This window comes from Phyllobates terribilis, unplaced genomic scaffold, assembly GCF_046119375.1.
Source record: "Phyllobates terribilis strain yellow unplaced genomic scaffold, ASM4611937v1 Scaffold_1__5_contigs__length_1240528914, whole genome shotgun sequence".
NCBI classification, from domain to species: Eukaryota; Metazoa; Chordata; class Amphibia; order Anura; family Dendrobatidae; genus Phyllobates; species Phyllobates terribilis.
The window spans coordinates 855,099,855-855,115,258 of NW_027362761.1; the positions used below are offsets into that span (position 1 = coordinate 855,099,855).

At 44.0% G+C, this 15,404-nt stretch overlaps 1 protein-coding gene across 1 annotated transcript in view; it reads right to left on the reverse strand.

Moving 5' to 3' along the window:
* LOC141153624 (tetraspanin-5) overlaps positions 1 to 15,404 on the reverse strand; it is a 211,342-nt gene that overhangs the window by 53,100 nt on the left and 142,838 nt on the right. Inside the window, exon 2 of the mRNA XM_073638591.1 lies at positions 13,191 to 13,241. Within this exon, the coding sequence (XP_073494692.1) occupies positions 13,191 to 13,241 (51 nt within the window). The remainder of the gene's footprint in view (positions 1 to 13,190; positions 13,242 to 15,404) is intronic.

Below are 15,404 nucleotides of genomic sequence, written 5' to 3' on the forward strand. Positions count from 1 at the left end.
GGTGATAGCAGGAGTTCGGCAGGGTTTGTGACAGTGTATACAGCACAATAGGGTCCATTGCACGTTCCGTCTGCTGCTGCTGTTACATATCTACATAGCTCTACATATCAGGGCTATTTTTTTTTTTTGCTGTTAATCCTGATTATTTGCTTTCAAGGCAATACAGTACTCCATTTTACTGCTCCATTTGCTTGTTAGCAGAATACAGGCAGATATTTTTTTATTTTATTCACATTGCTGTACTGTGTAAGCAGAGAAACTTTTACATCATATCACATGTGATCGCATATTACTGCGGTAATAATAGTGACATTTTGTGGAGTGTGCCAAATATTCCACTCCATTTAAAGTTAGCCATCTGTGTTTTATTGAACCTACTCACACTTGGATGCTGACCAATACTATACTACAAGGCCACAACCTAAAACTGCAGTCTTCAGACATGATCGCATATTACTTCGGTAATAATCGTAACATTTTGTGGAGCGTGCCAAATATTCCACTCCATTCAAAGTTAGCCATCTGTGTTTTATTGAACCTATTCACACTTGATCGCTGACCAATACTATACTACAAGGCCACAGCCTAAAACCATGGTCGTCACACGTCATCGCATATTACTGCGGTAATGATTCGAGACATTTTGTGGAGCGTGCCAAATATTACACTCCATTTAAAATGGTAAAGGTGCGTGGCAAGGGACGGAGAAGTGGACGTGATGGTGATGGTGCATGCAGAGGCCGAGGCCATGGGCAAGCTGAAATTGTGCCACAACAAGCATCCATATCATGTTACCCTACCTTCCTGTCCCAATTACTAGGGGACCGCAGAACACCACTATTGAACCCAGAGCAGTGTTAAAAGGTTGTTGGTTGGATAGCAGATAATGCTTCTAGTCACTTTGCCACCACTACCACCACCAACTTGTCTTCCACACGGTCAAGTATCAGTAGCCGTGAGTCTGAACCACATATTCCTCCTTCCTCCCACCATGCCGAGTACCCGGAGACAACTGATATTACACTTGGACATTCCAAATAGCTGTTCACCTTTCCATTTAAAGATTCAGGCCTTTCGTCCGGCCAGATACAAGAGGGGCAAGAAGATATTGCATGTAGCAATGCCCAAATATTTGAGCAACCAATTACTGTAACAAGAGGTGGATGATGATGAGACACAATTGCTAGAAAGTCAGGAGGAGGACCAGGGTGTGGAAGTGGAAGACAAGGTGGTGGACAATGAAGTCACTGTGCCAACCTGGCAAGGTGACATGCAGAGCGAGGACAGCAGCACACAGTCGGAGGGAGGCGTAGCACCACAACGGCAGGAACAAACAGTGTGGTGGCCACAGACACAAAGCGGTGAACTGCTCCCCGGAACACCAACACGGCGCAAGTTGCCAGTACAGCTGTTAGGTCTTCCCGAGTCTGGTTGTTTTTTAAAGACTGTCCAGATAACTCCAAAAAGGCCATTTGCAACATCTGCCAGGCCAGCATCAGCAGGGGCAGCAAAACTACCAGCCTGATCACCACCATCATGCTCAGGCACATGACAGCAAAGCACCCGACTAGGTGGGCCCATCGCCAGGGTCCAGAAACAGTGTCTGTGGGTGACAACACTGCTTGTTCTGCTGTTGTGCGTGCATGCCAATCCCCTGTCCATGGCGCATGCGAAGATGTCTCCCGCCCTGCAGCTGTCGTTGCGCACTCGCAGCTACCACCATCAGCAGCCACGTCCATGTCCTTGTTCCAGCACAGCGTTCAGCTGTCCCTACCCCAGTCCTTGGAACATAAGCGCAAATAGGCAGCCAACGCGCCCCAGCCCATACTACTAAGCTCACCCATTTCTCAAATGCTTGCACTCGATATGTTGCCTTTTAGGCTCGTTGAGACAGAAACTTTCCGCAACCTAATGGCGGCGGCCGTCCCTCGGTATTCGGTCCCCAGTCGCCACTATTTCTCCAGGAGTGCCGTCCCAGCATTACACAAGCACGTGTCCCAGAACATTAGCTGTGCCCTCAACAACTCAGCTACTGGGAAGGTCCACCTAACCACGGACATGTGGACAAGTGCTTGTGGGCAGGGACGATACATCTCACTGACGGCAGACTGGGTTAAAGAAGTGGAATCCGGGACCCAGTCAGACCTTGGGACGGAACACGTCCTCCCGACGCCGAGGATTGCGCGCCCTGGGTCAATCAGGGCTGCCCCCCGCATTCTACAGCTCCTGAACCTTCTCCTCCTCAGCCTCTTCAGCCTCCATCTCCGAAATGACATCAGTCGGAAGGAGAAAGCACCGCAGCTCTGCCTCGGCCAAGCAGCAACAGGCACTGCTGAAGCTAATATGCTTAGGGGACAAACCGCACACCTCTGAAGAGTTGTTGACAGCTGTAACAGAGCAGACAGATCTGTGGCTGTCAACGCTGAACCTACAGCCAGGCATGGTCATGTGTGACAATGGCCAGAACTTGGTGGCGGCTCTGAAGCTAGGCAACCTCACACACGTACAATGCCTGGCCCATGTGCTCAACCTAGTGGTTCAGCGGTTTCTCAAAACCTACCTGGGTCTGCCTGATCTGCTTATCAAAGTAAGCCGCGTGTGTGCCCATTTCAGAAAGTCACCTTCAGCTTCCGCCGCCCTCGCTGTGCTTCAGCACCGTTTGCAGCTTCCAGCTCACCAACTGGTATGCGATCTCACCACGCGTTGGAAGTCAACCTTGCAGATGTTAGGAAGGATTTGTGAGCAGCAAAGAGCAGTTGTTGAGTACCAGGTTCAACACGCCCGTCGGAATTCAGGTAAGCACATAAGAACTGAGGAGTGGGCATGAATGTCAGACATCTGTGTCATCCTCCAAAACTTTGAGGACTCCACCAAGATGGTGAGCGGTGATGACACCATAATTAGTGTCACCATCCCGCTTCTGTCTTCTGAAACGCTCACTGCTCGCAATTAAAGAGGAGGTGTTGCATGCGCAGCACGATGAGATGGAGCAAGGAATAATACAGGGTGATGCCACACAGCCCAGCCTCATCTCATCCAAACGCAGATTGGGTGGTAATGGGGAGGAGGAGAAAGAGGATGAGGAGGAACAGGAGTTGGTTTCCTGCTCTACAGTCGGTACTACCCACACCACATTCATACCGTCTGTTCAGCATGGATGGCCAGAGGAAAGGGAGAATGAGGAGGAGGAGGAGAGCATGGACAATTGCCCTCTTGTTCACGACAGCAAAGACTTGGCTGTTGGCAGTCGGGCACACATGGCTGACTTTATGTTCCGCTGCCTTTCCTGTGACCCTTGCGTTGTATGCATTTTGGCCGACAGTAATTACTAGTTGGTCACACTTCTAGACCCATGCTACAAGGAGAACTTTCTATCTCTCATTACAGTGGCGGAGAGGTCAAGTAAAATGTTGCAGTACCAGAAGGTCCTTGTTGCGGAATTATTAGAAAAAAAAAACATCTGAAAACGCTGGCGGCAGAGGTCACAGTTCCTTGGACAATCAAGGAGTACAGGAGAAGGAGACACAAATACGATGCAGCAGAGGCAGGGGAACACTGTCAAAGGTGTGGGACAGTTTTCTCAGATCCTCTCAACATACAGGCCCTGTTGCGCGGGGTATTCTGACAAGGAGGGAAAAGTTTGGGAAGATTCCGAATGAGTGCCTTGCCGACCATACCAATGTCCTCCGTGATTCCACTGTTACTTATAATTATTGGATATCTAAGCTGGACACGTGGCAAGAACTGGCTCTCTACGCCTTGGAGGTCCTGATCTTCCCTGCCGCTAGTGTTTTGTCAGAGTGGGTTTTTAGCGCCGCCGGGGGCATTATATCTGATAGGCGCACCCACCTGTCAACTGAAAATGCCGATAGGCTGACTCTTATCAAAATGAACAAGGGCTGGATTGGGCCAGACTTCTCAACATTACCGGATGATAGCAGCGTAACATAAACTCAAATCCAGTGTCTTTTTTTGGGAGGTCTATTCCCATGCACCTCTTCACACCCAGACATGGGTATACGCTTCCTTATTTTGCCTATTTTCTGTTGTCCTCCTCCTTCTCCTCATCCTCCACCACCATATCACCAGGGTGACCGTGATGCAACACCCACATAATTTTTTTAAGGGAGTTCATGATGCCCGTAGGAATTTTTTTTAGAGGCCTAACTCTAACATTCTGTATGATATGCAGTATGTTCATGTATACTCCCCAGGGGTAAATGTTTTTTAGCCCATGCACTTAGTGCATGGGCATTGCCAGTATTAGAGGCAGATTCCTTAATAATGGTAACATTTTTTTTCATGACGACGTCCTCTACGTCTCTTCAAAGGGGTATTGTAGTGCGTCCATTTTTTTGCCAGCCCTTGCCGTGACTGCATACGAAATAACAGTATAGGAGACCCGCTCCTTTATAATGGGAACATTTTTTTTTTACTGAGGCCCTCCTCTATGTCTCTTCAAAAGGGTATTGAAGTGCGCCCTAATTTTTGGCAGCCCTTGCAGTCACTGCATGGGCATTACCAGTATAGGAGACGCACGCCTTTATAATGGGAACATTTTTTTACTTAGGCCCTCCTCTATGTGTCTTCAAATTGGTATTGGAGTTTTTCCAAAATTTACGCAGCCCTTTCAGTCACTGCGTAAGCAATAACTGTATAGCAGAACCGCTCCTTTATAATGGGATCATTTTTTTAACTGAGGCCCTCCTCTATGTGTCTTCAAATTGATATTGGGGTTTTCCCAAAATTAGGCAGCCATTGCAGTCACTGCATACGCAATCACTGTATAGCAGAACCGCTCCATAATAATGGAAAATTTTTTTTTAAATCAGGCCCCCTATGTGTTTTCAAAGGTGTGTTGGGGTTTTTCCACATTATTGGCAGGCCTTAGAGTTACTGCATATGCAATAGCAGTATAGGGAACCCGCTCCTTAGTAATGGGAACAACACAGCATAGCCAGCTATAATGGGACCATTTTGTTACTTAGGCCTTCCTCTATGTGCCTTCAAATTGCTATTGGGGTTTTTCCAAAATTTAGGCAGCCGTTACAGTCACTGCATACGCTATAGCACTATAGGGAACCCGCTAATGGCCTTCTAACAATAGTGACTTTCAGAGTCCCTCCTTCATAAATAAATCAGGATGTGTCTGATCATGTCTCACACACTACATGGACAGATAAAGTTGTAAAATGTTAAAATGACATTTACAGGTAAATGTATTTTTCACCTTTGAAAGCAATGCAAAAGTGCAAAAACGCATCAAAAACGCTATGTGTGAACAAAGCCCAAGGTGTGGAGGAGCATTTTTGTTTTTGGATATTTATTTTGCCTTATATATATGTAGCGCCCCGAGGGTTCGGCCGCTACAGGGGTATTGCACCTCAGACCAGAGGTGTGATATTCCACTCCCAGGTAAGGATGGAGTATGGACCAGGGCTCAGTTAGCTGCATACAGCACACACACCCCATTTCCGAGGGACAGCTCAACGGTGCTCCCACTAGACATAAGTGCAGGCACGACCGACTATGTCCCTGCCTGGAGTGGGGAGGGGGGTGGAACACCCAGTGCTGTAGGAGCAGATAGGGGTTGGTTCCTGAGCGTAGGAAGGAGCCCATTGGATGCTGGTCACCTGGGCTCATGGTCAGAGGGAGGTATAAAAGGTGGGCACCATCTTAGTTCTGGGTTAGTTCAGCCAGAGGAGAAGACAGGGAGTAGAGGCTCTGTAGGAGCTCTACTCCAGAAGGGCCTAGTGAGAGGCCGAGGAGGAGGTGAAGGGGAGCTGAGATTCTGGCTCATCTCAGCTCCAAGAGAAAGGAACAGAAAGGAACAGAACAGGAAAGAAAGAGAAGGAGAGACAGAGAAACAGAAGGGCTCAGGAACAAGAAGGTGGAAGGGACCCTAAGAACCCACGAGAATCCAGGGTGCAGGGTCAGGCAGATTAAGGGTACCGGATCCCAAGTTGGTGGAGGAGAAACAACCCTCAGCCAAAGACCGGTCGTCGGGATCATCTATTGGTGCGACACCTCATCAAACCTGCTAGGAAGGCACCATATAAGACAGCGGAGGACGGGGCCCACAATTAACCGCACAAGTCCACGGCAGCTGGACAAAAGTGGGTCACTGGTGAGGCAGGCCAGAGAAAGGATTAAAGGGGGTCCTGTGCCATGCTCCTGAACTGCCTGGGAGTTGACCGAGCCCCACACCTGGTGGACGCAGCGTGGCTCGGGCGGTCACTGCTGACAGAAGTGACCCGGAACAAATGAACTGTGAGTAAAGACCCTGGACTGTAACTTGTTGTCTGTGTGCTCCTTCGCGCCTCCAGCACTACCGGTACTGGGACTCTCACCACCATCCCCCCCACCATCCACTACACTGCTCTGGGGACGCACTCTTCCCGTGGGGAGTCACACCATCCCAGCTGCACACGTCATCGGCCCCAGCGGACTGCCTTGCAGCGGCGGTTCCTAATAACCGCAATCCACGGGTGGCGTAGTCGGACATTATCTGAAGCACGTAGCAGACTACCATTGGTCTGACCACCCTGAGCCGCGGGACCGGGCCGCCACTACTACTCCCAGCATCTCCCTATCGCCCGGATCCGCGTGCCCCACGGCCCAGGGGGCGAGTCATATATAGTCATTACCCTGGAAAGGATGTTCCTTAACATATTTCCCAGGAAAATCCATTTTGGTTTCGTTTTTGTATGTTTTATTGTGAGTCCGTAAAAGTGGCGTAATACCTCTGACAACGTTGTTGACAGGAGTGACCTGGGAGTCAGAAATGCTTCCAGGGGTCTTCCCCATGCTATTCCCATGTCATTTCAGCACTGTTACTATCGATTTTGGCAATTTTTAGGCCCTCTGCAGACCGCCGGGCGGAGCCGCCGGAAGAGTGCTTGAGTTTCCCATAGACTTACACTGGGCTCGTTGCTCGGACCGAGCACCCGAGTATTCCAATGTGTTCGACCTGAGCAACGAGCACCCGAGCATTTTAGTGCTCCCTCATCACTAGATATTACCTCATGTGATATACTTTTCCCATCTTTGTCTTTAGATTTGTTTTTTGTTAATAATCTGTTTTGAGCTTTTCCTAATACTTTGTGGACATATGATTATTACATGTTTTTGTAAGACAATAATACAAGAAGATGTTAGGTAGACTTTTCTGTTTTATAAGCTAGAAGCAATTCCCTTTCCTGATTAAAACAGAATAAAGATTCTTTCTCCTGTCAGTGTGAATTGCTGCTTAAAATAACTGAGACGTCTTAAACAACAGAATCTTATAGAATTTCCTCCATTTTGTATTTAAAGGGAACCTGTCACCTCCAGAAATGTTATTTACATGCAGATATAGGGGTAATATGCAGGTAAATTGTGTTTCAATTATGTCTGGCTGCCTTACTGAATAAATGGCTACAGATCGAAAAAATAAAGTTATATTCTCCCTTTCAGTCACCTGGATGGTGCAGGTAGCTGTGACAGTCACTGCTCACAGCGAGCTTACTGTAATACCTCTTTGGCACATTGATTGACAGGCTGCAGCATTTGAGTGCAGAACAAGCTGTCAATTAATGTATAGGGGAGTGATTCCATCGTGCCTACTTTATAGTAAGCAGTGGCTGTTGCAGTGCTCTGAACCGCCCCAATGACTGGAAGTAGCTGCAGGGCTAGTTGGACACATCCCTGTATGTGAGTGTGGACTCAATGTCCAGAAATATCCAGCTTCTCCTGTTGCTATTTTGCCATCTACATCCATAGCTGCTTCAGACCTGCTATTTTACTATTCAGCTGTTCTCCTCATTCCCCTGAGGAAGGGACATTAACACGAAACGCGAGCTGAGGAACACGACTGAGATGCGGACAGGACATGCAATGGGTAAATACCTTTCATAAACTCACTCATGTCTTACATACTTTGTCTGTATATAAGCTCTGACATATAGGAAATCTGTAACTAGTAACCCTCTATACTACAGTTATTTATGTTCTCAATCCAGACAGCAATATATGGGTTCTTGCATCTATGAGGAAATAGATTACTACAGGTGCATCTCACTAAATTAGAATATCATTAAAAAGATAATTTATTTCAGTTCTTCAATGCAAAAAGTGAAACTCATATATGATATAGAGTCATTACACACAGAGTGATCTATTTCAAGTGTTTATTTCTGTTAATGTTGATGATTATGGCTTACAGCCAACGAAAACACAAAAGTCATTATCTCAGTAAATTAGAATAATTAACAAAAAACACCTGCAAAGGCTTCCTAAGCGTTTAAAAGGTCCCTTCGTCTGTTTCAGTAGGCTCCACAATCATGGGGAAGACTGCTGACTTGACAGATGTCCAGAAGGCAGTCATTGACACACTCCACAAGGTCCCAGAGTTTCAATTTTCATTTGGAAATCAAGGTCCCAGAGTCTGGAGGAAGAGTGGAGAGGCACACAATCCAAGCTGCTTGAGGTCTAGTGTGAAGTTTCCACAATCAGTGATGGTTTGGGGAGCCATGTCATCTGCTGGTGTAGGTCCACTGTGTTTTATCAAGACCAAAGTCAGCGCAGCCGTCTACCAGGAAATTTTAGAGCACTTCATGCTTCCCTCTGCCGACAAGCTTTGTGGAGATGGAAATTTCATTCTCCAGCTGGACTTGGCACCTGTCCACACTGCCAAAAGTACCAATACCTGGTTTAAAAACAACAGTATCACTGTGCTTGATTGGCCAGCAAACTCGCCTGACCTTAACCCCATAGAGAATCTATGGGGTATTGTCAAGAGGAAGATGAGAGACACCAGACCCAACAATGCAGACGAGCTGAAGGCTGCTATCAAAGCAACCTGGGCTTCCATAACACCTCAGCAGTGCCACAGGCTGATCGCCTCCATGCCACGCCACATTGATGCAGTAATTGATGCAAAAGAAACCCCGACCAAGTATTGAGGGCATTTACTGAACATACATTTCAGTAGGCCAACATTTTGGATGTTAAAAATATTTTTCAAGCTGTTGTTATAAAGTATTCTAATTTACTGAGATAATGACTTTTGTGTTTTCATTGGCTGTAAGCCATAATCATCAACATTAACAGAAATAAACACTTGAAATAGATCACTCTGTTTGTAATGACTCTATAGAATATATGAGTTTCACTTTTTGTATTGAACTGAATTTAACTTTTTGATGATATTCTAATTTAGTGAGATGCACCTGTATGTCCCTTACAGCTATATTTTTGTAATCAAGACAATTATTGGTATGTTAGACTCATAGTAATTTAGTTGTATCCTGGTCCAAACCCTCAACCCACATACCTAGGGATCTAATCATTGATTCTTACATGTACCCACCATATTCTGTATCAAATATCTATGTCTTTATTTATTTTTGTTTATGTTATTCTAAATAAAATTTAAATAATTTTGTAGCAAAATAGACTGGTTCTCCTTAGTATACATGTTCTCCTCATTCTGTGGCTTCCATAATTTCTTGCCTCGCCTATTTGTCTGCCATCCAACATAACCAGTTGGCTGGGTCCTACTGTTTCACATGCCTTCCATCCTGTTGTGTCAAAGCCCTAGGTCTGTTTGTCCACCCTGAGCTGAATCCACCTCAGCAGGTGAGGCTAACACTGCTCCAGAAGGTAGGCAGGCCTACAGATTCATCCTATATCTGCAAGTAAATAGTTTCTGGAGAAGACAGGTTCTCTTTAAATGTATTATTTTCCATAAAACTACAGAGAGTTCCAGCAAAAAAAGAGTAAACTTTATTACACTGTGGTGAAGCAATATATAACCCAACTTTCATACGGTCACTGGTCATTGATTGCATGGACTAAGCACTTCATCACCAATGCAGTGAATAGTGTAAGTGGAAATGAGTCATTACATTGGCAACTACCATGGGGCCATGTGCCATCTGCTCCTTTTGGCCAAATCCATTAGCTGCCTGTGGCTTATAGATAAAAGCTGTTCTTTGCTGTCATTTACAATGTCAGTGAGGCAGAAATGTAGTATAAAGAAAAGTTAGGCGAAAGAAAGCAAGCAACCTTATTGAGTCAAAAGTAAAGTAGAATTACAGTAGCCCAGTAGTTGTCAAACTCTTACACAAGGTTTTTTTTCCTAAAATCAGTTAAAAGCATACAATAAAAACCAGGTCTGAAGAGAACTAACCTTGAATCAAAAAGATATTTAAAAAATAGAGTCGTTAACTCCTAAAGGTTGTAGAAAAAGTATGGTAGAGTTGAAAAATCTTTGAACTGTGACTGGAATAACTGCTGCGTCCTTCTGCAGGAACAAAGTTGCAAAAATGTGAAGAACACATCCCACGGTACACGGAGCTCTTGACCTAGAAGTCAAGTATTTGTACATTGGAGCTGGAAATGCCATAATTTCAATTGCGGCCAGGCAGGAGAATGTCAGATGCTGCTGTGGCTGCATGGTGGTTATCAACTATTCATTTTGATAAATATATTATAGGGCAACTATGTCCCCAGAAAAAATGAAATGAAAAGCGCTGCATACAATGAAGTAAGACATCTATAAAAAAAAACACTAAAGAAACTAAGAACTGGAAACACTCCAAGTGGAGGTAACAAGTTAGAAAAATATTTCAAAATCAGGTCTGAAAAATGATATGAAGTATGCAAGTGATGTGAACAACCTATAGCGAAGAATTAAAGCACCACTCCAGTGTTTGTTTGTTTTTCCAGCGCTGGAGTGGCGCTTTAAATGTTAGCCCCTGTTCTTACACTCACCTTCTAGCGGCTTCACCTTTTACCGATGTCGCTCCGGTCCCACTGCGTCATCTTGCGCCCGTAACTTCTGACTGGCCAGAAGTCAGAAGCTACGTCACAACAGCTCAATGCAACTCTATGAGAGCCAGAATCAGTGTTGAAAAGTAATCTCCAGCGAGCTCCATGAAACGCTGGAGCTGCCGGCAGGTCACTTTTCGTCGGAGACCGATGAGAGCGATGCTGGAAAACGATGACGGTGGCGACAGGAGAGTATGAGACAGGGAACAGAGGAATTACATTTAAAGCACCACTCCAGCGGTGCAATAAAAAAAACACTGGAGTGGTGCTTTAAGTAGATGCTGGTGAAACAGTGTAAGATGCTTAGACGTCAAAAATAATCAATAAAATACGTGAATTTATCATGTAAGTTATTAAATGTCTTAATATGGAGATGTATTTCTTTATAATCAATGGCATGGCTTCTCTTTAGCCATAGGAGAATGGAGGTCTTGTGAAGACGATTGAAGAGTGTTAAGACACCGAAGTATTGGCTAGCTGTCCAGATCCAAGATTCAGAATGGAGCAATACTCTGTCTGGTTTTGGGTGGAAAATAGGATGTCATGAGGCACAGAGTAAATAATACTAGCTTATATAAAGCATTAGAATACATTGAAAACAATGGACCTGGGGCAACCGAGGGCACATTCAAATGGGAATTACCTACATGTTATAACAAACTGTGAGGAAAACAATGGCCTGGAAGGGGTATATTGATAATGTATTTACAAAATGGGGAGACTCGGAGACCCCTCTCTAACAAGCCATAAAACGTAGCTTTTATTTCATATTTGATTAAAAACGCCTAAGGGTATATAAAAACTTTGTCCCTAATCTGCCTTTACTATTTTATAGTGGTATTCGTATTTATACACACACTTAGCGGCCTTCATAAAATGGCAGAATAGGACAAACTGTACTCATAGCACAAGTCCCCCCAACATGTTTCACCACATGTGCGGAGTCATCAGGGGATGGGACACTGGCAAAGATCTTTCTTAATATACCACTACGCGTTTTTAATCAAATATGAAATAAAAGTTACGTTTTATGGCTTGTTAGAGAGGAGTCTCTTTTGGGGTTCTCTCCATTTTGTAAATAAATTACCTACATGTTCACTAATAAAACCATAGGAAAGATCTCCAGTGTACACTTACAGGCATTGCTATGCTGTGATTTTCAACCTTGCTGTTAGAACTCTCCTGTTAGGTTTTTTCTATCTTGCTGGTCACATGACCTTTTTGCCTATTTAATCCGGCTCCGCCCTCCTGGCCTTGCTGGACTTCATTGTAATTTCTACTCTTAAGCTAACCTGGTGCTTAGTTACCTTTCTCAGTCAGTTTAGCTAGGTCTTTTGACCTTTATGTTCTATGTTGTGTGTTTGTCTTTTACTGCTACAATTTCTGCTAGGAGGTGTCCATCTTTCTCCCAGTCCCTAGTTCTTGTAGGGATCCCTCCCTCACATCTATAGGTCTTCGTTCAGACTAGCTGAGGACTTTAGCGGGTCTGATCGCAGGATCAGGTTCCCCGTTACAACGTAGGGATCTGGCTTAGTTCTATTGTAGGGACAGATCTCCTGTCTTTCCTTAGTGCTTGTAGCCTATCATAACACTTGCAATTCAAAGGGGCAAATGTGCAGCAAATACAGAGCATTTCTGCAAATAAATTCACAGCTTTTTTTTGTCATTACAGATTTTGCTGGGGATTTGACTATGAAGAAATCCCACAGTGGATACTTCCCATAAAAACCATATTCTTCCTTGACTTTGGAGATATGAAAACAGCATTGATTGCCATGCTACGCTGTTTCCATTCATTTTTTTCAGAGTTATGGAAACAGCAAAACTCAGCTGCTCTTGACTTCTTCCGTAAGTCCACCATCATTGGTAGAAGCCCGGAAAGAGTTATTCCCAACTCAGCGATGAAAGATAAAAATACACCTAAGAGAGCTGTTGCTGTCGAATGCTTGTTAGTCCACTCGAGTACAAGCATGGGCAGCTGAGTGTGCATGTCCTCTCATTGGGGAGAGGGGAGTAAGACGCCTATGGAAATCTAGATAGAAAATGGTGTAAAACCAATCATACTGTTAGACACGGGTGTAAAAGTAGTGGCAGCTTGTCATGTTAGCTCTGAGTGCAGCAGCTTAGCCTTTTCGTGCTGTAATACATTTTATCATGGCTAATTATTCCTAAATCTTTCTCTATTGTAGATTCATTCACTTGTGATCCAATCAGCGAATTAAAGACAAGCATATATAAATGTATATGGTATTTGTCTACCATGATTTTACTGAATTGAAATTTCTTTTTTTTAGAGAATATCATCATAATAGTATGTCAAGGTCTGTTTTCATATATAACAAGGTACAAGAAGCACAATAATAGTATTTTCAGTTTACCTTTTCACTCCATGCCCATAGACCGACTCCAAGAAATGCTATCCCCAAAAACTGAAAAAGAAAAAAGAAGAGTAAGATACAACTTGCTACACACTGTATATATATAAATATATAGCAGGCAAATTTGCTAATCAAGGTGTAGATCCTACAGATTAACATTTCGGTCATGTAGACAATGGAAGTGTTCAAGGTTTTTTTTGCCAAAGTTACACAAAAGCCGCCCATACATATTAGATGGCTGTTGATCGAACAATACAATGGTCGATGACTCGGCTTGGAGCCATCTCAGTGGTCCCTTCCACACACAGGAGCATTCATTCAGCTCTTGTGTTCTCTATGTGAAAGCTGCCGGCTGACAAGTTGACCAGCAATGCAATCGGCAGTCGGAAATTGGACACAAGCAATTGACATCTCTCCTGACCATTATACGCGCCCAAATACACATTATACTGTAGTCTGAACCCATCCATATAATTTAATGTGTATAGAAGCCTTTAGGGTACATGCACATGTGACGGAAAAATCCTTTACAGATTATTTTGGGGTTTTGATCATGGATCAGTAGGAAAACTAGTGCATGCAGATTTTGCCATTATGATTTCACAGATATGCTGTGGATTTTCCACCAGCAAATCCAGATGGAAAATCTGCAGAATATCTGCTACATATAAATATGACCTTACGGTCACAGGAAGGCTTCACCAGTCTTCACCAAGACTTCTGGGATATCCAGATTTCAAATTTAAGACAGGTTTCGCACATTGTTGGTGCAGCAGGACAGGAGGACAAGATGTACTTCATATAATGGAAATAGCCACGTATTCATGCAATCTAAACTATTATAGCAAAAACAATTGAAACAGTGATACGTATCATGCTGACATCAAAAAGGGGCTGGTAAAGCCAAAAACTAGATCATCAATGAAAAATGAATCCTTGTCTACCAACCAAGAAGATACATAAATATCCAATAGGTAAAGACATTGGAAAAGTTTAAGCCGTGGAAAATGTCAAACATACTGTACATAGCTCTTTAGGATTCACTCACACAGGGCTGTAATGGTACAAATTGTACCTATACCATAACCGTCCTAGGCAAAGTAGTAACTTGGTCAGATGGGCTGTTCCAACAGTCGACATAATCTGCGTCAGCCAACTTCTAGACAAGATAGAGGCTGTAGTCAACGGGGAACCAAGATTGGATGAGTATAATAAAAAAATATATATATCATTATGGGTCTCACAGGAGCTGTGGTGGCATCATACTTTATTTAGGCCATAATATTGTATATAGTGAACTGTGGAAATCATCATACTGTATATACAGGGTGTGGGACTACCATACTGTATATAGTGGGCTGTGAGGACCATCATAATGTGTATAAGAGGCTGTGGAAAACCATCATACTGTATATAGGGAGATGTGTGGGCCATTTTACTGTATATAGGAGGCTATGAGCAATTGTATTGTGTATAGGTGAGTTGTGGTGGCATCATATTTCTTACAAGGGGGCTATTGGGACCATTATATTATGTATAGGGGGCTATTGGATATCATACTGTGTGTAAGGGTTATCATATTGTATATAGGGGGTTATGGGGCATCATACTGTGTATAGGGGCTATGGGCCATCAAACTGTGTATACAAGGCTATGGGTGATAATACTAAATGTATGGGGATATAGAGTATATTACTATATACATGGGGCTGTGGGCCATCATACTGTGTAAAGGGAGGGCTATGGAGCATAATACTGTACATATGGGGCTGTGGGGCATAGTACTGTACATATGAGGCTGTAGGTCATCATACCGTGTACATGGGGCTTTGGGTAATAATAATGTGTTTACGGAGCTATGGGCCATCATATCATATTAGTATGGCGATATTATCAATACTGTATATGTTGGTTATCTGTAGTTAAGGACTAAAGGTATTATTTGACTATTATATTGCATTAGTGATTCCAATATTGGTCTTGGTTGCACATCCCTGAATAAGTTGTTGGCAGGCACTGCAGCTAGTAGCATCCTAATGGTGTGTAATATAGACACCACTAGAATTTGGCTCCACTTGCCGGTTCCAACAGTTGTCATGTCGTTGCAAGTATGCGATTCTTACACTTGTGGTCATGAGCCGACTAGAACAGAGAATTGAGCAAAGAGGCTGAGATCCTAGTTGGCATGTGACCACAGGGATGCAAACCACATAC